This window comes from Elephantulus edwardii, unplaced genomic scaffold (assembly GCF_000299155.1).
Source record: "Elephantulus edwardii isolate Elephantulus edwardi_28Jun2011 unplaced genomic scaffold, EleEdw1.0 scaffold00093, whole genome shotgun sequence".
NCBI classification, from domain to species: Eukaryota; Metazoa; Chordata; class Mammalia; order Macroscelidea; family Macroscelididae; genus Elephantulus; species Elephantulus edwardii.
In genome coordinates this window covers 5,921,658-5,949,349 of record NW_006399843.1, presented here as the reverse complement: position 1 = coordinate 5,949,349, position 27,692 = coordinate 5,921,658, and the positions used below count along the sequence as shown (strand labels likewise).

At 45.6% G+C, this 27,692-nt stretch overlaps 1 protein-coding gene across 1 annotated transcript in view; it reads right to left on the bottom strand.

The window, feature by feature from the left end:
• The window catches only part of ZBTB16 (zinc finger and BTB domain containing 16), a 239,383-nt gene that overhangs the window by 118,482 nt on the left and 93,209 nt on the right, over positions 1 to 27,692 (bottom strand). Inside the window, exon 2 of the mRNA XM_006890794.1 lies at positions 9,934 to 10,031. Within this exon, the coding sequence (XP_006890856.1) occupies positions 9,934 to 10,031 (98 nt within the window). The remainder of the gene's footprint in view (positions 1 to 9,933; positions 10,032 to 27,692) is intronic.

Genomic DNA, 27,692 nt, shown 5'->3' with positions numbered 1-27,692 from the left:
AGATGCAGAAGATGTGTCTGCAGTGGGGTCAGCATCACACCCGACGCCATCGCAGGACCTGACACTTTCTGTAAACAAAATGCCTAGCCAAAAAAAGAAAAAAAAGATCAAAACACCCAGATAACAAAACCCCAAACACCCCATCTGGGCTAGAAAAGCAATATATTTCACGAGGTAAAGGGGAAAAATACCCTGGCTGTGAATCAGCAAGGAGGTTTCGGATCCCAGCCAAAACAGGAGCTAAAAAGCAAAACCATATTCTTCTGGTCTCAGTTTAGGCTCCGGAGGCAGAATGGGAGAAGGTGGGGGTGGAGGGGCTGGGGGGAAGCAGAGAGGGGGCAGGGGGTGGAACGGGAACAGGGGGAGACAGAAATGTATTTTTCATCAGCCAGTGTATAATTTATAAACAGCATTAAACAGTTTTTGTTTTCTTTTTCCTCTCTCCCATGTATGGGCTTGGACAGCAGTCAAGCCTGCATTAATTTCTGCTTTGGGTACAGTGTGTTCTTGGAGGCGCATCTGCAAGCGATCATAAACTCTCTGGAATGCTGGCAGAACATCCAGACCTGCCGGCAGGCCAGTGACGACACCACTCTGGGAAAAAGTTCGGGAAGCCAGCCAAATTTCAGAGTAGAGAGAGAGGGGGAGTGTGTTCAAGAGAGCACTGGGGAAAGTGGCTTCTCGCTGGCCTTTGCTTTCTCTCATCCTGACCACCTAACACCTAGCCAAGCACATCTGACCTCTGCTCTGCTCTCACCTGAACAGGCGTGCCCTCCTGCTAAAGCTTTCTGGGGGATTTAAAGAACCTGAAGGAAGTTTCTTCTCCTCTTGTCATCTCCCAGCTTTATCCTGAGGAGAGAACAAACACTAACAAGAAGACTGAGAGCCCATTAAGAGGTTCAGGCAGCATTTCACTTGTGTTGCGTTGATCCAGGAGCTTCACAGGGTTTTCAATGGCTGATATTTCAGAGGCAGCTCACCAGGCGCACCTCCAGGTAAACTTGAACATCTAACCTTTCAGCAGCAGAGTGCATTAACCATTCCTGCCACCACTGGGGAACCCTAGTGAGCGCCACCACTGGGGAACTCTAGTGAGCAGCAGAGACTGGAGGAATTAACCGTGCATTTGCCATGTGTCTGGCTAGCCATCTTTCTATTGCTCTCTGCAAAGAGCTAAACTGGGAAAGTAGAGATGCAAAGAGTACAGGGTCAGACGAAACTGCTCTTCCTCCAAGTGGGGTCCCAAGAGTTCATCTCTGGATCCCTAAGATGCTCCTTCAAATACCAGTGTGGAACCAACTCACATCCTCTCCTCACAACCCCAGGGAAATTGCAAGTTACTTGATTTCCCAACTTTTGTCTCTCTTTAAGACAAAGAACCCTGAAATCTAACTTTAAGTGCTCCTAAAGGGAGGAAAAAGGAACACATTTAATCTGTAGGTCTTTACCATTTGTGACTTTTCTTTCACCCAGGAAAGCACAGAGGACCAGTCTGGCTTCTGATCCCAGCACTTCCATCACTTTTCACTGCTCAAGAGGATGCAGCCCCACAAGGCATGCACATATGGCCCACTCGGACTGTGGCTGGAAGCAGAGATCCATCAGCCAGAGACCACGTACCTCCCTCTGGATCTGCCTACCAGGAGGAGGCTGATAGTTTCTCAATAGTCAAGTTCAGAGTACTGACAAGGGCAGGGGGCAAGTGGGTGGAATGGATCCATTACCTGGCTGGACTGATTCCCAAAGCCAAGCTGCAATGCCACAGGCTTTCCAGGCTGCAGCCTTATCCCCTTCTTGACTGCAAGCCATTCCATTTCTTCAAGAGTCTTTGTGATCTTACAGTCTGGCCTGATTTAGAGCAAGATGCCCAACAGCCATTTTTATTCTGGAAAAACCAACTTGTCACTCTCTTACTCAAATGTTTAGGGGTTCTTCAGTGCTGCTGGGTAAAACCATTTGGTCATTGAAGGCCCTCTGTTACCCTCCTCCTAAGCCCTGACATCCTTCCTGCACTCCCTCAACATAGAGCCTATCCTCAGCTGTTGCAGTCTCCAAAGATGAGTTGGGTTTCCCTACCACCAAGGCCTTTGCTGCTTAGAATGCTACTCCAGTTCCATTCACTCTCCTTAATAGATCAAAAGGAACATTCTTTCTTTCTTCTCTTCAGATTCACTTCTCCACAGCCTACCCACTTTACAAAAAAACAAAAGGCCCTCTGGATTCTAGAGCAACTATTGTTCTTCTGAGTTCCTGCTGCTGCTGCAACCCTTGGCTATCTTCTATAGAATGGATTTGCACTAAGGACTTTAAGGTTCCACTATTCCTTCCTGTTCACTTCTAGCACCGAGTCTTCATTTAATCAAAACTGAGCATTATTTAAATGCAGAAACTTCCTCAGCACTTCTACTGGGCAGGACTTTACACATAACTGCTTTCACTGACACTGCTTTACATCAAGCTTAGCTTCCCTGATAGATATCAAGCTCCTTGTAGGAAGGAATACTGTGGCATCATGTCTGTTAGGGACACTGAGCCCAACATAGAATTGTTGTTCTGTGCCCTCGTGTCAGAACCAACTCAGAGCTGATCCTCCAAGCAGGTTTTCAGAGGCTGTAAATTACACTAGAGGAGGCTGTCCATCTTCTTCCTGTGGAGCAGCTGCTGAGTTCAAACTGCCTGACTTAGGGTTGGCAGCACAACTCCTTAGCCACTAGGCTACCAGAGTTCCCTGATCCATAGATCCACTGACTACACATATGAATGATACTCCCAGAATAGGAGTCGGCCCTAACGTGCAAATCCCAAACAGCACGCAGTGAGTCAAAAGTAAGGGTGTGTCGCTCTAAAGGGCTGATCTCTAGACACCAGTACCTTAAGCCTTGCTGTAGGAAATACTACCTAATGGGTCATTTGACCCAAGTAGATTCCAAGAAAAGAATCCACTACAGTCACTGGCCGAGACTGTGGTCTTCGCGTACATGTCGCAGAGCTGGAAATCATCTCAGGAATTAGAATGAGGAATAGTAAAGAGACAGCATGTCATAGATGGTCCAGGGCCCTATCCTCACAAGGAATATGGCAGGAGAGGATGGGAGACAGGCTTCAGACTCATCCCGACAAGAGGGGCTGCTCACAGGCTTTAGACTCATCCTGAAGAGTCCACAGTTGCAACCCTACACCCTGGGATGGAATACCCAACGAGGCAAGATGAGCATAGGATGACTTGTGCTCATGTAACACTGCTCACTACAGATTAGGAAGCACAAGCAAACCCATGTTTGCCTTGCTAATTGGTCCTGTGACCCTGCCAGGGATGGTAAAGTGGAAGAGATGCTGATTTTGCAGGCTACGAGGTTGTAGCTGACCCTCCTTTCCAAGGCTGTAAATGACATGGGAAGAGATCTCCCATCTTTCTCTCTCAAAGCCACTGGTGGATTTAAGCCTCCAGAGATGCTTGGCCTTTGGGTTAGTAATGCAATCCCCTATGGACACCACCACCAGAGCTCCCTCTAAAACACCAATGGTTAGCAAATAAGCACAACTAAGCCTATGCTTACCTCACTTACTTGGCAAATCGGACACTGCCTACACCCAAGATTCGCCTACCAGCAGGCACTCTGCATAGCATTCAGCCTTCTCTTCCCACCTCATGCCTCATTTGCAAAACTCAGCCCTCTTGACCCCAGGAACCACTTCGAATAGTGCAGGTTTGACCAGACCAACTCCATTAGTTAATGAGGCAGGTTACTGTTTGTTAATTTAAGCTTACTGTTATCATCAGGTACCTCTCATAAACATTTGATTAGTTAACGCATTCACATTGAAATAAAAACTTCAATTAAATGGACCATTCACCAGTACCATTTAGGATCTTTAAAAAAGAAAAAAAAATTCTTAAAAGAAAGGAGAGAGGGGGGAAAAGAGAAAGCATTGTCTTCTAAGAAGGGCCTCCTACAGGGCAAACTTCTAATTAAACAAATTGTCAATTTCCACACAATGAAAACTGATTTAGGAGCGTAAATTTAGTATTCTAGTCACCGAAAATAAGCCTGCACAATGTAGATCTCACACAGGCTGATTTCACCCGATAGGGAAATGAAGAGGAGAGGAGAGGAGAGGAGAGGAGAAAGAAAATGAGAGAAAGGAGGAAAAGCCGAGAAGGAAAAACACGCCGGAAGGTTTCATTCTTTTCAGAAATAACATCTCCTTGGGATCCAATGTGGCCGATTCTCAAGCATCCAGAGAAACCCCGCTAGCCTCCTCCTTCACCCCACCCCTACCAGATTAAAAAAAAAAAAAATTAATGGTGTATGATGACAAACTTGGCTCGGCACTCACTGTACATACTGTACCCACAGGCTGGCGGCCGGCCAGAGCTGGCCTCCCGCCAGAACTACAATAACAAACACAGGCGGTGCTCGCCAAGAGGGGGTGGGGAGTGACACCAAGGAGCTCTGAGGAAGTCACAGCAGAAGAACACAGCAGGAATGCACCCCGGCAAGGGCAGTAAAAACATTTACAGGGAGCCAGGAGGACCCACTACCCCTTTGAGTCCCTGACTCACTCCTCCTCAGGGCTTCCCTTGAGAGAGGAAAAAAAAATGGCTCCCAGTTGTCTAAAGCAACCCTTCTTGTTCTCCTTGGCTCCACACTGAAGCTCCAATCTTTGGTTAACGTCTATTCAATGGGTTTGTACTATGGACCTCTAGGGAGAGTTCTTGCTGTCACCACCCTGCGTGGAACCCTCATCCCATCAAAACAGAGCAGCAAGGAGACCTTGGGCCTTCTAACTAAAAGTCTCCTCTAACACTGCCATGCCATCCAGCTATCTGGCATCTGGAGAAGGAAAATGACTGTGTGAAGTTTGCTGGAAGGAAAATCAGGCACCACCAACCCAGCCCTGGGAGTCTAATTCCCCAAGGCCTTCCTAGTTTAATGAGGGGTCAAAACCCTTCAGGAAGTGTTCTTGATGCACTGGGCCCTTTCATGCTATCTTATTTTCAAAGTCATTCCAACACAGAGGCAAGAGGTATACGGAAAGATAGAAAAAAAAAAAAATAGAAAGTGTAAATACCAGACTCTAAGTAGTCTATGAGTTATCTGCAAGGGTGAATGAAAACACTATTATGACTCAGCATACTTCCTCCATTAGCGACGCTCCTTTACAAGGGCATTGGCAAGTGAACTTCAGAGGGGCAAATCGCCTGGCACAACCAGCCTTCAGTGCCAAATGAAACAGGCGTAGAAAGGAAAAACAGCCACATGAGACCATGGACCTTCAAGTGGCCTCTCAGCTGGGTCCTGGGTGCTCCTCCCCAGGGATCCAGAGGCTCCGTCCAGGAGGTTGGGGGTGCATTTCTTTTCAACTGGGGACTCTAGGCCCATCTTAGAGCAAAAAAGCAGGTGCCTTTCTTCTCAGACCGTCCCTCTCACACCATCACCACTGCTAAAAGGACATAGGGGAGAGAGTTGGTCGGTCACACTATTAGGAAGAGAGGTGCAGGATGGGACAATGGACTCCTGGCTGATCCCACTGAACCCCTCCACACAGCCTAAAAAGGAGAGAGCTGGTAGGAGGCAGCAAGGACCTACAGGTCAGAATGTAGAAGCAAAAGCAATCAACATTTATTAAATACCAACTGCATGCCATATAAATGTCTTTAGTATAAATTCTCTCATCTAACCCTCAAAAAAAATGTGTTAGTGACATCAGCACTTTACATTCAACAAATGTTTGTGCATGCCAACACAGTGCCAAGCAGTGGACTAGACAAGACAGAGAGAAAGTCTGTCTGCAAGTAGCTTCTAGATTCTTAGGGGAAGAGAAGGAAAGAGAAATTCATTTACTGAAAAATCTACTGCATCAGGTCTGTGCTTCATATCTTCTCAGAGGTAGATGGAAGTGCTTTGTCACAGATGAGGAAACCGAGGCACAGAGAGATTGCATTTCTTCTTCATGTTCACCTGCCAGGAGGTGGGTGCCCCATTCATTCCTTCCACTTTATCCCCATCTCCAATGTTGGGAAGATTAGGCAAATCCATAAAGAATTGTAAAACAAAGAAGATTGTTCCAAAAATAACTGCAGATAAGGGAATATGAGAACCCGAGAAAGTCATGGTTACTTCTTGCTAAAGGTGAGGAAACAATGGGGACAGCACTGTGGAAGGGACTAAAAAGATCTGCACATTGAGGAGCCTCAAGCTCAAAAACTCAAGCTCATCACCGTGAAACAGAACCAACTGCTAGCTGAGCCTGCAGCAGTTTTCTGAGAGGCGGTAACGTGTCTGGGAGAAGACCGTCATCTTTCTCAAACAGCGGAGATTTGAACCGCCAGAGAGGTTTCGCTTTGGGGTTAGTAGCCAAACTGCCCATAGACTATGCCATCAGAGTTAGGAAGGGGCTATTCCTGCAGAGGAAATGAAGTTTCACCAAGCTCTGAAACCAGGAGTACAGTAAGCAAACCCTGAGTCTGGGTAGAGTCCTGGGTTACAGGTGGGAGTCCTGAGAAATACTGCTTCCTGGGAATGATTTACAGACAGGACAGGAGAGTTTCCACAACACACTTAAAGTGTATTACCCACATCTAAGTGTTCAGCTTCACACAGTTAAAGACCCAAAAGATCTGGAGCCAGAACCTGGATAACATTCTCGGGTAGAGGAGCAGGTTCAAACCAAACAATGAACTCTAAGCATAAGGAGAAGGAGGAAAAGATGCAAGGTCCAAGTTCTCAGAACACACTGTGTGAGTACTGTGTATGCCTGGCCCATGAGTGACTGGGCTCAGGGCTCCAGGCCAGATGAGGCTGCTGGGAAGGGAGTGGTGGCTCAGTGGAACAAGGGATGAGAGGCTTCACAGGAAGAAGCCAAGGAACCCATCATGACATGAGGACAGAGGAGACGGGCCATGTGTGGTGTAGTAGAGACAATGTATCTGGAAGAGTGAAGAATGGGAAGTAAGGGGAATGTCATTAAGGCACTTCGAGAAGAACCATAAAAGGCCTGGAAGGCAGATGACATTCATCATGGGTTCTGCAGCAAGGCAGTGGTGAGCAGACAAATTTTAAAAACCTACCCTATTGCAGATATGTATGATGGGCTGGGGCAGACAGCCAGCCAGGCAGAAGCTCTGGAGTAAGGAGACGGGACCATACCCAGTCTGACAGCTTCAGGAGGGCAGGAAAGGGATGAAGGTGGAAGTAAAAGCAATCAACCATTTATGTGACACCAAGTGTATGCCTGCAATCATGTTATATATACATTCCTCTAACATTTCCCCTCCCCAATCTAATCTTAAACTGTGGAGGACCTGAAATACTTGCTGTGGAAGGTCAGGGACTGCAGTCTTCAGTATGGATTGAGACTCAATATCAAGAAAACAAAGATTCTCACCACTGCACTGATTGGCAGCATCATACTGGATAGTGAAGAGATTGAGATTGTTCACAGTTTGGTTTGCTTGGCTCCACAGTCAACACTCTTGGCACCAGCAGCCAGGAAATTAGAAGACGTATTGCGATGGGTAAGTCTGTGGCTAGAGACCTCTCTAAAGTGCTGAAGTGTAAGAATGTCAGTCTGGAAACTAAGGTGCACCTGATACAGGCCATGGTCTTTGCAATCACTTGCTATGCATCAGAAAGCTGGACAATGACTAGGGATTATAGGAGAATTGATGCCTTTGAGCTGTGGTGTTGGAGAAGAGTAGTGAACATACCAAGGACTGCTAGGAAAGCAAACAGGTTTGACCTGGAGAGGGTTAAACCAGGCTGCTCCTTGGAGGCAAGGATTCTGAAGCTTTGTCTGATATAGTTTGGACATGTTGTAAGGAGGGACCAGTCCTTGGAAGGGACATCATGCTTGGGAGGGTGGAGGGACAGCACAGGAGAGGAAGACCCTCGATGAGATGGATTGACTCAGTGACTGGGGTAATGGGTATGGGTATGTCAGGGATGGTGAGATTGGCACAGGATAGGGCAGAGTTTAGGGCTATTATACTTAGGGTTTCTATGAGTCACAGGCGACATGATGGCACATAACAACCACCACCACCTAATGTTAAAAAGAAGAAAGTATACAAGCTGGCCATACCTGATTGGGAAGCTCTGGTGGCCTAATGAGTGGGGAATTGCACTACCAACTCAACAGCAGGTGGTTCGAATCCACCAGCTGCTCCTTGAGAGAAAGATGTACAATCTTTTCTCATTAAACTTACAGCCTCTAAAAATTTGCTGGAGGATCAGCTATGAGTCAGTTCCAACTCCAGTTTTAGGCTGAGTCATACCTGAACTTGACAAGTGCAAAACTGGAATTCAGAAGATATATATGCCTAAGGCCATATAGTTAGCATATACTGCAAACAGACTTTGAACCCCAACACTGTCTAACGGCTTTTCAAAAATTCTAGATGGCTGGCCAAGGTCAGATGCTTGAGGTTATACAGGAGAAGAACCAAGAGAAGCAGGTAGGGAGCATAAGGGGGAAGCAAGACCCAGTAAGAAGATAATAACTCCGATTTTATAATGTATGTTGTTGCTGTTGTTAGGTGCCAGATGACAGTGACCCTACAACTAGTAAGTGTGAGTATGCTGTTGTTGTTGTGTACCACTGTAGAGTCAAAACCGCCTTATAGCTGACCCTCTGGTGGGTTTCCAGAGGCAGTAAATCTCAAGGGAGGTGACTGCCCAACATTTTCCTGCAGAGCAGCTAGAGGCCTTGAACCTCGTGCCTTTGGGATTGTAGTACAGTTTACGGCCACCAGAGTCATGTCAGATAGACACCACCTCAACAATTTCTACACATACTATCCAGTCACTCAGTATCTTTTTCCAAGATAATCCACCACCATTGCCTTAAACTCACTGCTTCCGAAGCTTCTCATCGTACCTTTCCAGTTGCCACTGCCAATTTCATCTCACATGGGTAACTCTTCAAAGGAGCACAATCCTCAACACAGGTGTACGATACTAATTAAGATAAATTACTTTCTGGCTCAAAAGGGATTTCAGGGGACAGGTCTAGTTTAAGGCTTTAAGTTTAAAAATTATCTAGAGGAAAAAAAATTATCTAGAGGAATAATATTTAGAGCACCATCAGCCTCCAAGCCTCCAGAAATTCTGGATTCTGTAGAGAATCTGAAGCTCTGTTTAGCATTTCCCCCTCTTTAGATGAGGAATCATGAAGCTGACTCATCTTCCCTTTTAAAAAATCTACTGCAAAGGTCTAAAGGCTATGGAAGGCAAAGTCAGAAGGCATTATCCCCGGCAGGGAGGCAGGGAGACTTCTGTAGCCTCTTTAGCCTTGAAGCAGTAGCATCCAGCTGGCTGCATGCTTCCCTCCCTCCACTGGTGAAGGCTGCATGTACTGGATAAGGCACCTCTCCCTTCTCCATGCTTCATGGAGCAAAGAAGCTTTCCTGCACCCTCCAGTCAAAACATAGGCAGGAATACCAGCAGCCGCACAGCCAACCGCACTAGAATTGGATAAAATTAACTTGGGGGGAAAAAATCAGCATGCTATAACTAGCTTTGTGTTCCAACCTTTCTATATCTATTTAATTAAAGGCTCCTGTATAATGTGAACCCAATAGTCAGATTCATTAGACAGCAAGAACCTAATTCCACAACTGTTTTACTAATGAAACTGCAGACTACTTCAGAAGGTAGAGCACACGGGGCACTGGGTGCCAACGAGGCCCTTGGAAACCCGAAAGCATGAGGAGGGGTTTGTCCAAACAGCCACACAGTCAAGGTGACCCTTTTGCTGCATGATCCTAGAAGGGCCATCCCTACTGGCCAATTATTCCATTGGGTAAGGTGGACTAAAGCTCCAGCCAGCAGTGGGGACATCCTCGGCACAGTAGGCTCTGAGGGGGCCATGAGAGTGAACCAGAGGTGCTTGCCTATACCCAGATGGGCCCCTCAGGGCACCTTTGCCTACCTGAGTGAGCCAGCAAATGCATTCTCAGTCGCAAACTATCCAGGAAGCGCTTCCCACAGAGCTCACACCCGTATGTCTTCATCCCACTGTGTAGTTTCCTGTAGGGAAAGGAACAGAGAGGTTGCTGTAGCAATGACTGGACTGGACAGAAGGCAGGTGTTTGCCCTCCCTGTCGGCACCTCTCAAGCAGGTGAACAGGAAGAAGGGAGATAAGAGCATGGGCGCTGGAAGTGGGCACAGATGAAGCACCGATCCTCAGAAAACCTAAATCGTCCCCTTTTCTCATGAATAACTGCCACACAAAGACCCATTCCTGGTCGTGCACAGGAACTGGAAGAACAGAGCTCTTCTGTTCCACAGTACTCTGGTGAAGTGCGAACGGCTGAGTACTAGACTGCTTGCTGACAGGTTAGAAGTTCGAGCCTACCCAGAGTTGCCTTGGACAACTAGCCTGTCAATCAGCCTATGGAGAAGGCTGCTCTGCATACGTGGGCAGCAAAGAGTCAGATGTGAATTGAGGGTGACAACAAGAACCATGTGAGGCCAAGGAGAGAAGAAACAACAGATTTCTTTTCACCCAGGATAGACAGACATATGCTTTCTGTCAAATTGGTGCGGCCCTAGGAAAGTGGGGCAGTACTCTCCGTGGACCCAGCACTGCCCCGCAACACAGACCACTGTGAGTGTTCATGCGGCCGAGCCTCCATCAGACCAGGAATGCTGCCCCTGGGTCCTCTCTCCCATCTCCTGCTCTGTTAATAAGGGATGGGCTTATTAATGAATAGATGCATTTGCAGACACAAGATGCTTTCTTGGTGCGTCCAGATGTTCTTAGAACCACAATGATTCCCCAACCCACACCCTTCTGCTAAGGCCCAGCTTGACAAGTGTGTTCCCTCTACATCTTACCAGAGAGGTTAAGCCCTGACATAATGAAGGGTTTAAATAAACCAGGCAGTGTCTTGCTACATATCCAAGATGGTAGTAGCTGACTTTCCAAACAACTTCATGTGCATGACCTCATTTGACCATCATCACGGTTCTGTGCGGCGGGCTGGGTATTCACTATTGGATACTTATTATCATCTCTGAGGAGACAGAGACCCAGAATAACTGGTCATAGGACTGGCATGAAATTGAACTCCCAAGTCAAAGCCTTTTGTACCATTGGTCTGCTCAGTCAAGAGACAGTGCAGGGACCTGTAAGACTCAGGCAGACAAGGAGAGATATGAGCACTGGGAAGAAAGTTTGGGCTTCCCTAAATGCCGACTTTTCTCCCACCCACCCTCCAGTCCTCAGGACCTTGTGTTCTATCACTGGAACCAATATCCACTTTGGAAACCTGTAAAGGCCAGGAAGGCAAGCCAGAGGCAGGATCTGCAGGTGCAGGTCTGGGTAGGAGAGAAGACCGAATCTTTTACAGCAAGCAATCTCTTGTAATCAGAATGCTGACATACAAAGACCACAGTAAAAGGCTGAAGATGTAGTATTAGATTAAATCGAGGATGGGGAGATGGGGCATCACTACCCACTCCAGGCACCAGTGGCCAATCTGGGCCTCATGCATGATGAGGACATGAAAAGGAACCCGAGATACCTATTGCCACTGGCTTCCAAATCCCAGAACCAGAGCCCAGCAGGGTGTCAAAAGCATACAGCGCCCTGGTGGGTCTTGTTAGGGCCACAGTCTACGGCCACAGTGGCCTGGAACAGCCTACAGTAACCAGCTGGAGGCAAGCCTGCTGGTGGTGATCACGGAGTTCTCTCCAAAGAACTCTTTCTCAATCATGTTGTTTTGTTTGCATGCTTTCCTCTAACTCCTTGCCAAGGCGAATGATTTCTCAATATCTCTCACCCACTTGCGCGCGCGCGCGCGCGCACACACACACACACACACACACACACACACACAGTCTTGCCTGTGACACTGCAGAGCACCCCACCCCATGTTATCATACTCCTGGCCACGGCTCATCTATCCAAATTGAGAAATAGCAACAGTACAGAACATTTTAACTGAACAGCCTTAACTCTAAGTATATTGCACAATGCTGGGATGCTGGGCATTGGGGCATAGACTAATAGCTTTGGGGGCCAAGTATGTTTTTATCTATGCATCCAGGCATGTGAATGCATGGGCACACACAACACATACACATAACAACTGTGTAGTCCCATCCATTGCCCAGACACGATAGCTGTTTACTTTTCTAAGAGATGTCCTATGAGGCAGCAAACACTCTATTCACAACCAGATCAGCAGGTGAAATATTTCACACATTCATGGTCAGGTCTGGAATGAGTTTCCATTTTATTTCCCTCCCTTTCTTCCTTGTTGGTGTTTGCCAGCTTCCAGTAATATCCACCGCCTGGGAGGTCAAGAGCAACTACACAAACATCTACTTGGACTTGCTTTCCAAATGGTTTCTTGAGCACCCAGTCGTCAGATCCCGGGAGCCACCATTAGATGAAGCCTTCCACACTGGGTTCCCAGCCTGTCCGCTAGGATTTCAGATCAAATCTCTGCCCTTCATCCTGCTCAACATACTGACTTCTCACCACACGGACGTGCATTTTCCTGGCAGTTCGTAAAGGTAGCTTGTCTTGGCATAAGGAATGTGCTTGGTGCGCAAGGTGAAGAGATTCTGTCCTGCGAAGGGGGCCGAGTGCGGGAGAGGACCTGGAGAGCAGCCAGAGACCAGGATCCTCACCCTGCCTCTAGTGTGTTCTAAGATAGTGCACAAAGTATGCAACCACAATCTCTGTACATTTTGTCCTTCATTCAGTGTTGTGGGTGCTGTCTGTGGTTCTAAAGTAGTCAAAATTCTCTTATTCAAAAGTCATATTCGTATCCCTCTACTTTGCTTCCAACAAGTTCCTTTAAGAGAAACTACTCCTTCTGGTATGTGAGATGAGGTTTACCTACTTGGGGCACGTTGCCAGGAGGAACGAGTTCTTAGAATAAGGCATCATGCAGGAAAAGGTAGAGAGTCAGTGAAAGAAAGCACGGTCTTTTCTGAGCTGGAAGGACACTGGGACTGCAACAATGGAGCTGAGTATATCAGAGCAGGTGATGACAGCTTAGGATAAGGTTGTGGTCAGATCTGTGGTCCATAGTCTTCTGTGAGTCGTAGTTGGCTCGATGGCACCTAATACCTTTCCTTCTGGGTCATATTTCATTTCTGTGATGCCTCAAGACAAGATTAGGTAAAGCCCAATCACAGCTAGATTCAATTCCAAAAATTATGTTCATCTCAAAGCCTTGTAAACTGGATAACCTGACTACCTCCCCTTATTCACAGGGTGTCTCTCAATGAAAGAAACTTCTGGAACTCATCTACCTTCCCCCTAAACCACTCTGTTGACTCTATCCCCCAGCCTTCAAAGACACATTATACTATCTTGTCCACTTCTTGGGCAAATGGCACAGCTTTGCAGCTGACCCACTAACTCAGTGCCCTAAACAGGCTACGAGAGGCAAGGGTGGTAGCCACGTGATTTCACAAATCATAAGAGGACAAAGGTCCTACCCCACTGGCAGAGAAGCCTGGATAAAGCATACTGAATTCAGGCACTTGGAGGGAAAGAAAATGGAGGAGAAGAACTTGAGTGTGTTCGAGACTTGGCTCCCAGCAGGCTTTCTAAGGCAGTCTGCAGGATTGATAATGTGGAAATAAAATTCCAATTAGTTTCTGGAACAAAAGCAGAGATATGCATGAACTCATGGTCTGTTGTTGTTTAGACCACAACCTTCCCCCATGAACCCTCCCTCATAAAAAATCCACGCAACTGCAAAGCTGTTCAATCATAATGGAGACTGGGCCTGCCGCCTTCCTCCTAACAGTACACGTCTTCCCAGTCAGCTCCTGTCTCCTCACAGGTTGACCGGCTTTAGCCATCTGAGGTCATCAGCCTCTACTGTGACCCAGGGAAGAAGAACAGCTGGAGACGTGTCTACATCTCTCTGCCTGGTCCCTCAGTTCACAAAAGATTTCTCACACTCTCCTCTCAGAAGAAGCAACAGTGCAGAAAGCTGTTTTGAAAGTAACCCAGTGGCAACATGGTCCAAGTATTTCTGTTCTCTATTCAGGGGAGCCTCCATCTCCCCCATATGCTGCATGTCTTCATCATCTATTCTCAGGGATAAGGCTCAAGTTCATCTCTGACCTTCAAGAATGAATGAACACACCTGGCCCATCTCAGGTAAACACTCATTGAATATGACACATTTACAAGTGTATTTAAAAAAATAGTTTCTAACAGGTTTCTAGCTATTTTATCAAGAAAATGAAATCATTCTGAGAAATTAGAACTAAGTAAATTCAAACCCTTTGCCAAGTTCAATGGCGACAAGGCTCATGCCTTCTCACTCTGATTTTCCACCATGTAATTCTCACTAGTAAAATCAAGTTGGCAGGAGACAAGCTCATTCAAGCCATTTCTGTGCTACTCTGGATCTGATAATTCATAAATATCCCATCTGGTTCAGACTGTAAATGTCCCAGTTGCAGAAGCCATACTTATCCCCCCCCCCCTTAGAAGGGACTACCCACTGCTGCTGACAGAGTACGTCTCTATCAGAGATCTCCACCGTTCATCCATCAGACTGTCACACTGTGATTGCTTGCATGTTGCTATGATGCCAGAAGCTATGGGACCTGGTATTTCAAACCCCAGCAGGATTACCTATGATGCGTACGTTTCAGTGTAGCTTCCACACAGAGACGGACTAGAAGATAAGGCCTGGAAATCCACTTCCAAAAATCAGCCACTGGAAACCCTGGGGATCACAGAATATGTTCTAGGCCCTCAACTCACCTTGCATGCTTCATGAGGAAGAACGGATCCCCAGACATGAGCATCATGCTTGGTGAAGGGGAGGGCCCATGATGGTGAGGAAGAGCTCAAAGATCTGACACTACAGCTGAACACTGGCAATCGTGAAGACAATACACTATGCAGCATTGCACCCCGTTATACATGGGCTCACCATGAGCTGGAGCCAACTCAATGGCAATTAACCACAAGAGGAGGTCAAAGCACCCCTCTATCCTGACAATATCCCTCAGAAGCAGTTTCATTAGCAACCCCCCAGTTTAGCACTGGGCCCTGTCTTCATGGCTCCTGAAGTCCAGACAAGAAATTCTCATGCCAGTTTCATGGCAGTTATGAAGCCCAAGCTTCACACGAACCCTCCATCATTAGGAGAAGGCTTTATCCTCTAAGCTGCTAAGAGTCGCAGCCAACGACCTGGCACCAAAGAGAAGAGAATGACTCATACCACACTCAGTCCTGTCTTCCCTCAGTCTCCTGAGACAGGTGAACCACAAAGCTGCTTCCCAGGGTGAGGGGTCTACACCTACTTTCCTCAGAAGATGCTCAGCCCAGTTCCATCCCAGACCTTTGAGAACTGGAGAGAGACAGCTAGAAAGAAGCTAAGTGAATGGCCAGGCTCCATGAGGAAAAGGGCAGCAGTCCTGCCTGCCTGGGTAAAGGGGGTCAAGGCTTGGCAGTCCCAATAGTTCATTTCTTCCCTAGTTACTATGCCCTAAGAGAAGGTGTAAAGGTGGAACAGACAGAGGCCAGGCAGGTTTAGCGAGAAGACTCTTAGGCCTAAGAGCTACAGGGCTACATTTCTTTGTGCTCCTACTGGCCAGGTGAAATTGCTCTGGCCTGTAAATTTTCTTGGGCAGAACAGCACTAGGAACTAAGATCTGTGATCTGGGAAAGCAAATGGGAGGGAATTCCATTCACGCACTTCCCACTGCCCTTTTTCACCTCTGAATATGGACAGCTGGAGCAAAGGGTGTTCTCTCTCATTCTGTCATAAGGTAATGATCTCCTTTTCCCTTCACCTGCCTCCATTCCCTGAACCAACACCCAGCTCTAGACAGTCTGGCCCAGCAGGTCTTTCCATCTCACTGCATACTTGATCTGAAGGCGCTCCAGATGCAAATGTCACCTCGTATTTGGAGCTTTACTTTCTGATCTCTGGACCAACCTGACCTATTCAAGTACTTGTCGGGTGTATATAGACCAAAAAGGGAGACAAGAGTTATAATGCAAGGTCTAAATGATCTTTTTTTTCTCAAAAGCCTGCCACTCACTGAAGAACCAGCACCCCCACCCCATCTTTCAATGGCCATCAGGACCCAGCCACCCCCCGGACAGTCTGCTCCTCCTTCCAGCAGGACTTGGTCCATTCCAGCTGCCCGTATTTCCCCGCCCCTACACCCTGTGGCATGATGTGAGGGAGGGCTCTCAGTCTTGACTCCTTAGTCAAGTGGCTCAAATATCTTTAGCAAAAAGAAACAGGATTGAAGGGTGAGGGGCACTCTTGCACTTCAGGAATGGACGCTTCCCTCCAAGCCTTATGTCCAAAATCCCATCTCTAACATGCATTACCTTTTGTTCAAATGACTAACGGAAGGTCAAAGGACAAAGCCTTTCTATGCACCAATTTTAATAAAAGGCCAAAATGCAAAATTATTAGTCTATCAGACATTTATCCCCAAAAGTCACTACCATGGAAGCTATGAGGGCAGCAAATGCTGCCCATTCTCCTATCCATTTTACACATGGCTTTATGTGCAGAAGGAATATCCTATTTTCAGTGCCTTTTTCACTACAGGCCTCCACCCTAGCCATAAGGGTCATTTCAAGGACTCTGAGAGAATGTTCTCTACTTTCTAAGGGTGACACTCTATGTTCCCCAGGAAATTCTCTTCACGTCATCAGCAGTGCCAGACACCGAGCTGGGTGGGCCATTAGTGACATGCAGTGCTGTTCTTTTCACAAATCTTCTCACAACACCAAGGCTACAATTCCAGGCTAAGCTATTCTTGGTTCCTCCGATCTACAAACTCCCTGTGCACAAGAATCATGGCACATTCTCTGCCTTCAGAGTCCTAACACGGATTCACACAGCCAGAACTGACCTAAGAGAAGCCACTGCGAGTAAAGCCACTGCTAACCATTCAAGACAACAGGTTAGCTAAGCAGGGATGTCCAGTCCTGGGAGAACCTGGGGTCAGAGAGAAGGCCTGGTACCCCAGGGTGAGGAAAACGGAGGACAGTGCTAATTAGGGCTGGGCCACTTTCATTTTCTCAAGGCATGAAGCCAATTTTCTTCGTCTTCACTTTTTCCCTTTTTAATGTTGAGATTAGACAGTCATTTGACAAGCCGTGAATGCTTAGCTGGTATTACCACAAATTATCTTTCTAGCAATAGAGTTCGTCGCTCCTTGACTAGTCAATATTAATAAACATTACCGAATGCATTTACAACACAATTTATTTTTTAATACAAGTCTTTATGTATGCCATAAAATAAATATACCAATAAAAGGCAAGGATTTCAAATAACAAATTAAAAACAAAACAAAACACACAAACACAACCAACCAAGAGAAGGAAGGAGGCCGCTCAGAGAGCACCAGTTAACGCCTTATATGCTGAAGGTTTTGAGATACACACAGGTATTGTCAGGAATCCAGATCAGTGATGAAATTCCCGCTCAGGCAGTGACCATCACGTGACCTTGGCCAAACCACTACTCTGTAGATTTAATGGCAGCTTCACTAGGTAATTGCTCATGTTCATTCCAACCACGTTTACAAAACTGAAAGTCAAGGTCTGACACAAGCCTGTCATAGACTGTAACCTCCCTCAGCAAACTATCCACATACTTGAATTTCCCGCCCTTTAAGACATACAAAAAACTAACTCCCAGAGAATTCACAGAGAAACGAAAAGTTGAGGAAAGGCAAACCCTTTACACATAGATTGTTGCTGTAATGTGCTGCTGAGTTCCAACTGACACAACTAACCCTTCAAACAGGTTTTCAGAGTCTATACATCACATTGGACATTGCCCATCTTTCTCTCGTGGAACGATAGGTGGATTTGAATCACCTGCCTTTGGGTTAGCTGGCCCTGTAACTCCTCACCACTAAGCCACCAGAGCTCCCTCCCTGGAACTGGACTTAGCAACTCAAAGGTTAGTGGTTCAGTCCCATCCAGAGCCACCGCAGGAGCAAGATCTGGTCTTCTGATATGGAAAGCTCACAGCCTTGAAACTCCATGGAACACAGTTCTCTTTTACACACAAGCACACACAGGTCACCATGAGTCTGAATTGAAGCCATGGATTTGGACCCTTCCCTTCCCACTGGCCCAGTGTTCTACTGTCTAAACACACACACACACACGCATACATACACATCACTGCAAGAATACTTGTTCATATAGCCAGAAAGAGAAACACCATGGAGTTCTCAGAAAGCAAGCCGTGCACATTGCCTTGGCTGGGGATCAAGACCAAGCCAAGCTTGCACGGGAGAATACATGCAGGAGCTGTCCTGAACCTTGAAAAGAAGAGGCAGGACAATGGCATTCCTTGCAGCCACAACCAATACCTAGTACAGTGCCTCCAGATACGGGTGCCTGCGAGTGTTAAAATACGATGTCAGAAATGACAAAGGCACAAGCTAATCTCCCCGCAACAACTGCTCAAAAACAGATCTTCATGGCTACGGAGCGCCAGGAGGCCTGGCTGTTACATAACCAGGCCTTTGTTTTAAAATACCGAGTTCTCCTAAGTCGTTCATTTGAAATATCTCTATCAACAAATTTCTCCAAGAACAAAAGTTTTTCATTTGTGCACTGGGCTACAGAACGATCTTATCACACACAATCTCATACAGTCTCTTTCAGCAAGGTCTTAGCCTGCTTATCTGTAAAGTTCCTGGTCGCCAAATATGATTGAAATGTTCTATTTATGCTCACTGGATTAAGGAGATGTTGCAAAACTGCACAGAAAAAAAACCCTGGCAGATGTAAGCAAGGTATTACAGCTCGGGCAGTTAAGATCTGAGGGGAAGGGATCAATACACACTTTTGTAGTTTCCTTTCCTCCCCCCCCCCCCACCTTTTTAAAAAGAAACCAGGAAAGTTGCCCTTTTAGAAAAGGGAAAATAGTAAAATATCTTCCGCTTTACAGCTTTTCAGAACCGTTTCCAAATCTGAAGCCTGATGCATGCTTGATGATGTCAGCCCAAGGGCAACAAAAATAAATCCCAAATGCTCTCTCCAGATCCTAAAAGGCCCTATAAGGGAATTCAACTACAGTTATGGATGAACAGTTTTTCTGTTTTGTTCTCTGGGACTCCATACAAGGTTTTTAACCAGTGCAAGTAGCCGCTTTCTGGGGAAAGTTCTCAAAAAAGCTGGAAGTTCTTCCTTTACCTCCCTGTTTTGCCTGAATTGGGGGGAGGGTGTGCAGGCTTCTTTAACTTTGGGTTATCTAAGCTCATTTTCACATGTCTCCACTTTAGGGCACCAAACACCACCTTCAATGCCAGGGACCCTCCAAGGTTATAGAGAAAAATATAAGTGCTAGGCTGTTAACACGTTGCCACATACATTTAAATTGACGACCGTGCTTAGAAACACATTTTGCCGTCATTTGAGGCAACTTAACTGAAAAGTCAGCAGTTCAAACTCACCAGCTGTACTACAAGAGAGAGGTGTGGCAGTCTGTCAAGTCAGATTGACAGCCTTACAAACACTATGGGCCAGTTCTTGTCGTCCATCCTGCAGGGCTGGGCTGGTACCAGTCAGAATCAACTCAACAGCGGGAGTTTGTTGTGGTGTTTTGGGGTTGTTTTGTTGTTGTTTTTTTAAAGAAAATTCCATTGGAATTAAACCATTCTGAGAACCTTAATGTCTGTTGCCTCATTTTTTCTGCTTTAACACACTGAAAATTAAATTACTCTTCTATGAAGATTCTGAGCTAAAGCTATCATTCTAAACATCAATTATGAGCACCAAATAAGAGATCGGACAGATTAACCTGTAGAGACATCAAATCACATTGTGAAATTTACTGTCATTTTAATGAAGGAAAAAGCCAAACCAAATAGTTATTAGCTTTTTCATTGATTTCTTTTTATCCTCTTTTCTACCAAAAAAAATAAATGAAACAGAGGGGATAAAAAGACATTGAGTCAATGGAGATTTTATAAGAACAGTTCTAACATGTTCCTGTATCTCTTCTTTCTTCCCAAGGGCTTCCCCAGAATCCTCTCCACCACAAGGCTGAATCACTTCTTTTACCACGTCACAGAGCTGGCCGAGTCTCCAGACTTCACACCTCACTAGCTGTCTCCACATCTACCCACCTCAGAAGAGACCATATGATTTATCTGTGACGTCCTCCTAGGACTTCTGGACCAGGGTCTCCCCATAAAATAGAAAGGAAAACCACAAACAAGAAAGGATATAGGAAAGCAAGTCCTAGATTACAGACCCTAATGAGAAAGGTACATGGTTCAAATCCACCAGCTCTGAATTAGAAAGGTGTTGTTGTTGTTATGTGCCGCCCAGTCGCCTGCGACTCATAGCGACCCTATGTACAACAGCCCTAAACTCTGCTCTGTCCTGTGCCAATCGCACTGTCTCTGACACTCCCATCCCAATTATCCCAGTCACTGAATCAATCCACCTCATAGAGGGGCGTCCTCTCCTGCGCCGTCCCTCCACCCTCCCAAGCATGATGTCCCTCTCCAAGGACCGGTCTCTCCTCACAACATGTCCAAAGTATGTTAGACGGAGCCTCAGAATCCTTGCCTCCAATGAGCCACCTGGTTTAACCCTTTCCAGGACAAATCTGTTGGTTTTCCTAGCAGTCCATGGTATTCTCAATACTCTTCTCCAGCACCACAGCTCAAAGGCATCAATTCTCCTTCTATCCTCCCTAGTCATTGTCCAACTCTCTGATGCATAACAAATGATTGCGAAGATCATAGTCTGTATCAGCCGCATCTTAGTCTCCAGAGAGACACCATTGTTCTTCAGTACTTTGGAGAGGTTCCTAACAGCAGACTTTCCCATGGCAATGCGCCTTTTAATTTCCTGGCTGCTGGTGCCAAGACTGTTGACTACAGAGCCAAGCAAACTAAAGCTGTGTACAATCTCAATCTCTTCACCATCCATCCTGATGCTGCCAATTGGTCCAATGGTGAGAATCTTTGTCTTCTTGACATTGAGCCTCAATCCATATTGTAGGCTGCAGTCCTTGACCCTCTGCAACAGGTGCTTCAGGTCCTCTTCAGTTTCAGCAAGCAGGGTTGTGTCATCCGCATAACACAGATTGTTGATAAATCGTCTACCAATCTTGACCCCACATTTCTCCTCATAGAGCCCAGCCTCCCAGATAATCTGTTCTGCATATAGGTTGAAAAGGTATGGAGATAGGATGCATCCCTGGCGTACACCCTTCCCAATTTTGAACCATGTGGTGTACCCTTGCTCTGTTCTGATGACTGTCTCCTGGTCCAAGTATAAGTTTCGCATTAGAACGATCAAGTGTTCTGGGATTCCCATTCTTCTCAGAGTCAGCCACAGTTTGTTATGATCTACACAGTCAAATGCCTTTGCACAGTCAATGAAACACAGATAGACATTCCTCTGGTATTCCCTACTTTCAGCCAAGATCCATCTAACATCAGCTACAATATCTCTAGTACCACGACCCCTTCTAAACCCAGCCCGGACTTCTGGTAGTTCTGTGTTGATGTGCTGTTCCAGTCGACATGGTTCAAATCCACCAGCTGCTCCCTGGGGCAAAAGTGGGCATTCTCCTCCCGCGTAACTTATTATCTCCAAAAACACACTGGAGAGCCACCTCTGGGTCATTTCTAACTTGGTGGTACAAACAACAACAAGAGAGAGAAAAGCGCCCTGGTGGCATAAAGGTTAAGTACCCCGTTTGCTAGCTGAAGGCTGGCTGTACAAACCTACTAGATCCTCTGTAGTAGAAAGATATGGCAATGTGCTTCCATGAAGATTTACAGTCTCGGAAACCCTATGGGGCAGTTTGTTTCTGTCCTATGGGGTCACTGTGAGCTGGAAGCCCTAGACAGCAGTAGATAATGAGAGAGAAGGAAGAACAAAGAGTCTTCTAAGAAAACAAATTAGTTGAGTCATGGTAACAGGATCCTCTGACAGGCTGCATTTCACAAGGACTTTATAAAGGTCGGTAGGGGAGCAGTAATAACACATCAGGAAAGGTATGTTGCCTGGTCACTTACTGCTCATCCCTCTACATTTACGATGTACCAAGCTTTCAGAGACCTCTTCAAAGACATCCTTGCTGAGAACAAAGATGTCAATATAAAGCCCAAGGTGCGCCTGAATCAAGCCATTCATGGCGTTTATTACTTGCTACGTATCTGAAAGTTGGACGAAGGCTGGGGATAAAAGAAGAACTGATGCTATTATAGTTATGGTGTTGCAGAAATGTACTGAATAGCCCTTGGAGTGCCAAAGAATAAACCAGACTTGTCTTGGAGAAAGTGTCACCAGGGTGTTCCTTGAAATCAAGGATGGTGAAGCTTTGACTCACATATTTGGGGCATGTTATTAAGAGAGGGGAGTCCTTGAAGAAGGTCAATCAGACCTGGGAGGGTGGAGCGTCAATCTAAGGAAGGAAGACTTTCAATAAGATGGATTGGCCTGGTGACTGTAACTATGGGCTCAGTTATACTGGGGACAGTAAGGATGGCACAAGACAAGACAAGGTTTGAATCTCTTGCTCACAGGGTCACTATGAGTTGGGGTCAACTCAATGGCACATAACAACATGGACCAGGCTTAGGAAAGGAAAACTGAACTTGAGTCACAGTCTATCATCTAGTAAGCCTCCGCATCAACACTATTCTCTGTCATTGTACTTTACTGAATTCTTTTATTCATGCAATACAATTTGGTTGCTTGTTTGACTAGTATTCTTTACTTCTACTGGACTCTTTAAGCTACTTCCAGGCAGAATCATAGACTGTAGCCTCAGAATCTCCCACAGTGCCTGGTACACTGAAGACATTCAATAAAATCTTAAAAAAGAACAGCTTCATTGACGTTATTATTCCTATACTATAAAGTTAACTTTTTTTAACAACACAGATGCATTTTATTTCACTTATGATGTCTTGGGTGAGGGGTGGTTTCCAATGGCAAATCTCCACGCTACTATTTCTTGCCTTCACAGCACATCAGCAATCCTTGGTTCCAAAGCCCCAATGGATAGTAATCTCTGAGATTTAAGAATAAGAAAGAGAAACACCCAAGCCCGTAAATGCATTCTTTATTTTTCCTAGCACTGTATTTCCAAGCTTTTAAATAATAACAAGTGATCACAGCAAGCTGTCAATGATGGTGGAACAATATGAGCAGATAACAAGAATGGTGACTGAGTATGAGGAAGGCCACTCCTATGGCCTGAACTGCACACACTGAAACTGATGAACTTGCTGTGTGTTCAACTGTGTATATTTTCACTACAATTTTTTTAAATATAAAAAGGAGACAGCACTGCATTAAAAAAAATCATAAATTCATTGTCATCATAAAAAATACTGTGATACTGTTCTCGATGTTGCTAGCTTCCTCCTCAGGGAGAGACCACATGTTACAGAGCAGACTTGCTCGCAGGGTTTTCAACACTCTGACCTTTCAGAAGCAGATGGTCAGAATTTCCTTCCAAGGAACCTGTGGGTGGGTTCAAACCACCAACTTTTGGGCTAGTAGCTGAAAACTTCAATGTGTCACCAACAACACTTTCATTATCATGGGTAATATTCATGTTGTTGTTGTGTTGTTATGTGCCATCAGGTTGCTTGCAACTCATAGCACCCCTATGTACAACAGCTCTGAAGCCTCCCTATCTTAAGCTAATCTCACTTTGACACATCTACCCCCACTGCACCAGTTACTGTTTCAATCTATCACATAAGGGGTCTTCCTCTTCTGTGCTGTCCCTCCAGACTTCTGAGCATGATGTCCTTCTTCAAGGGCCAGTCCCTCTTGGTCAAGTGCCAAAGATGTGAGACAGAGCTTCAAAATCCTAGCCTCTAAGGAGAAACTTGTGTTTCGCCCTCCCCAAGACAGACCTATTTGTTTTCTTGGTGGTCCATTGTATGTTCAAGACTCTTCTCCGCCACCACAACTCAAAGGCATCGATTCTTCTTCTGTCATCCTTAGTCACTGTCCAGCTCTCTGATGCATAGCAAGCAACTGCAAAGATCATGGCCTGTATTAGGCACACCTTAGTCTCTAGACTCACATCACATCATTGCTTCTCAGTACTCTGGAGAGATCCCTGACAGCAGATATTCTTAATGCAATTCATCTTTTGATTTCCTGACTACTGGTGCCAATAGTGTTGATTGTGGAGCCGAGCAAGCTGTAATTGTTAACAACTTTAACTCCTCTCCATCCATCATGGCACTGCCAATTGACCCAATGGTGAGAATCTTTGTTTTCTTGATGCTGAGCTTCAATGCATCTTGAAGATTATAGTCCTTGACCTTCTGCAGCAAGTGCTTCAGGTCCTCCTCATTTCCAGTTAACAAAGTTATGTCATCTGCATAATGTAGGTTGTTACAGTATCATAGTAACAAGCAAAAATAATTATCCAATGTAGATGTTTGATTAACAGAAAACATTAAAAGGAAAGGAATATTAACAAAAGATAAATGCCAAAGAAAATGCATCCAAAATGTAAAGATAATTCCACAAAAAGTGAATATGAAAAAGACTACTCTCCACTAGCCCAGTGGTTTTGCTTCATGACAAATATTCAGAGGGAGATTTTCTTTCACTTGGTTTTGATGTTAGTTGAAAATTCACCCATTGAATGTATATAATTCATTGGATTTTCATTGATACACAGAGTCATTCTGCCATTATTCTATTAATTCCAGAACACTTGAAACACTTGATCACTCAACAAAGAAACCCTAGATCCATCAGTAGTCCCTCCCCAAGGCTCCAACCCCTTAGGTCCTGGCAACAACTCATCTACTGTCTGTCTTCTAGGTTTGCCTAGTCTGGACATTTCCTGTTAATGGATCACACAGTTGCCCTTGTGATGGGTTTATTTAATGTAGCATAGCATCCTCCAATGTTCAAGGCTCACCCGTTCATCCACGTAGCATGAGACAGCGCTCATCTCTTCTCACTGCTGAAGAATATTCCACTGTATGTATATAAAGCAATGTACTTGTACATTCATTCACTAAAGGGTCTTTGAGTAGTTTTGACTATCTGGCTAATGTAAAGAATGCAGCTACAAAATTTCATATGCACATTTTTGTGTGGACTTAGGTTTTTCTCCTCTCTTGAACACCTATAAAATTACCTACTGGAATCTTTTTCCAAAGAAGCTACTCCATTTGACATTCTTAACAGCATTATACAAAGGTTCCAATTTCCCAGTACATTTTTAGACTAAGTGAGCAAATTAATGAATTTCCAAGGTTCTTCTGGTAAAATAGCATTTCATCTGTTGACTAAGGGGCCACACTTGAGGGGGGAAAAACCACCAGAAAAAACAAAACAGAAAAACCACCCACCCCAATGCATGCTCTGAGAAAGACTCAGATGAAAAATGGAGACGCAAACACACAAAATCCCAGACCTGTACACGTGATTTTCATTCCCAGCCTCTACCCCACCTCCTGCTTCTGTAATTTAGTAACACGACGCCTTCAACGAATCTAGCTGAAGCAGTACAAGTGTGACCCAACCCAACTGCAGCCAATCTGGTCAGAAGAGAGGAAAGCTTTATTTAACAGCCCTAGTGTCTCTGATGAGCTGTTTGAAAGCACACCCAATAAACTTAAAAATAGCCCATGCAAACTCGAGGAGAGAACCCAGGGAACTCGGCTGACATAGTCTGTAGAGAGTCATGCTGACAACCCCAAGAAAACACCTCTCTGGTGGTTCGAATCCAGCAGCATCATTCCATGCAATTTACAGCCTCCCCAAATCCTGTGGAGGATCAGCTATGAGTAGGTTCTGACCCAAAAGCAATGAGCTGCAGGTAAGTTCTATTGGTTTGTGGGACTTTTTTCCAGTGTCTGTAATGAGATGTTTGAAAGTACACCCAATAAAACTTAAAAATATCTCAGGCAAACCTTAGGAGGGGAACCCAGGGAACTGGAACCTTCTGAGAACACAAGAGCTGTGAGCCAGGCCTGGCCTCTCCTCCGAGTTTGTTAGTGTGGGCAGGGTTTCTGGGAGATGTTCTGTGCCGAGTTCCCCAAACTTTTACCCCCCACCCCTTTCTTTCCTTTTAAAAGAGGGTAGCATATTCCTTTCAGCAGACTCCTTGCAAAGAACAAACAAACAAAGGCTGGGACAGAGCAAGGCCCCTTGCAAGCTGAAGGTAATTAAAACAGCCTGTAAATGCCCCAGCAGAAAGCACTTCAAAGAGACAGTAATTCCAGCAATGGCCAGTCAAGACTGTGTGGTGTAAAAATTATGAGTTTTCCCAACGGGGAGCTTTGTGTGAAAAGGACAGGGGTTGGTGGCAAGAGGAGGGTGAGACACAGAGAGGCGGCTGACAACTGGTGTCTGTGCCCAGTGCGTGCGTGACAGCGTCTGTGAGGCATGCTCACTCACAAGAGAAAGGGGCCTGTGCGTGTGGGGGGAAGAGCACGCATTTATCAACGCCCAGGCAGTTCAGGCGTGTGGGCACGAAGATAAAAGGGGAAATAAAATAAAAGCAACAAATACGCATCCTCTCCCCTGCTGGGCCTCGTTTTCATGGGGACCAGTACCAGGCCCCTAGCCTGTTCCTCAGGCTCCGAGTTTCTAAGCCTGTCAAGCGGGCAGGAAGTCTCTAACGCCAACCAACCCAGGCAAAGCAGCAGCTGTTTGAATGGGTGCTTGCTTCTGGTCCCAAACCGCATAGCCGACAGCATATTGCAAGCTATGTGATCTTAAAACAGGATCAGTGAGAGATGGACATGCTTAAACTCCCTCTGGATGTGCTAGATCCCCCATGTCCTCTGCCCTAGAGCCCCATGTTTAGATACTGGTGTTGTCAGCCCCTGACTCATGTCCGCTCATGCACAAGGGAGGAAACCCTGCCACTATTGCTGGTGAACTTGATCACCGGGTTTTCAGAAATAGAACCACAGGTCTTTCTTCCTAGTCTGTCTCAGCCTGGAAGCTCAAATAAAACCTGTTTAACATCACTAAAATGAGTAGGCCTCCACTGACAGATAAGTAGTAACTGTACATGAGGTCTAAAAGTCAAGATTCGAACTCACGTCTCCCACATGGAGGTGAGATGTGTACCCTTGGGCTACCAGAGCCTTCTGCTGGGGTGACACAATGGATAGTCTATGAAGCTGATACACATGACATGAGAGGCTGTACCAGTCTCAAGAAAGTGGTCCATGCGACAACCAGAACATAAGGGGTTAGCGTGACAAAGTAGACTTCCTTGTGCTAACTTTTATAGGGTTTTTTATTGTTCATTTGATTTTCTTACTATATCTGTCTACAGGCAGATACAGATAGATGTATGAAAATGGGCTTGTCTGTAAAATTTGCATTTATAATATGTTGCCGATGGATCACTTGGGCCTGTATACATACCAATTAGCGTGACCACTTCCAGCTCAAAAACAAATCTAAAACAAAATAGAAATAAATAAATACAGACACGGAAAGGACTGTGGGTTGTATACAAACTACTGCAAACACTTGTGCAAATCTGTCTTGATAGAAAGGAAAAGAAAAATCTGCATAACATTATTACTATTTGAATGCCTGTGTGACTAATTTTATTTTCATTTTAAATATAAACTTTTTTTGTGAAAAGTAAAAAAAAAAGAAGAGAAAAAAAACCCAGACTCTACTTCATGCTCTGCTGGAGAAGGAGGGGCAGTCTCCTGTACCAGTCAGA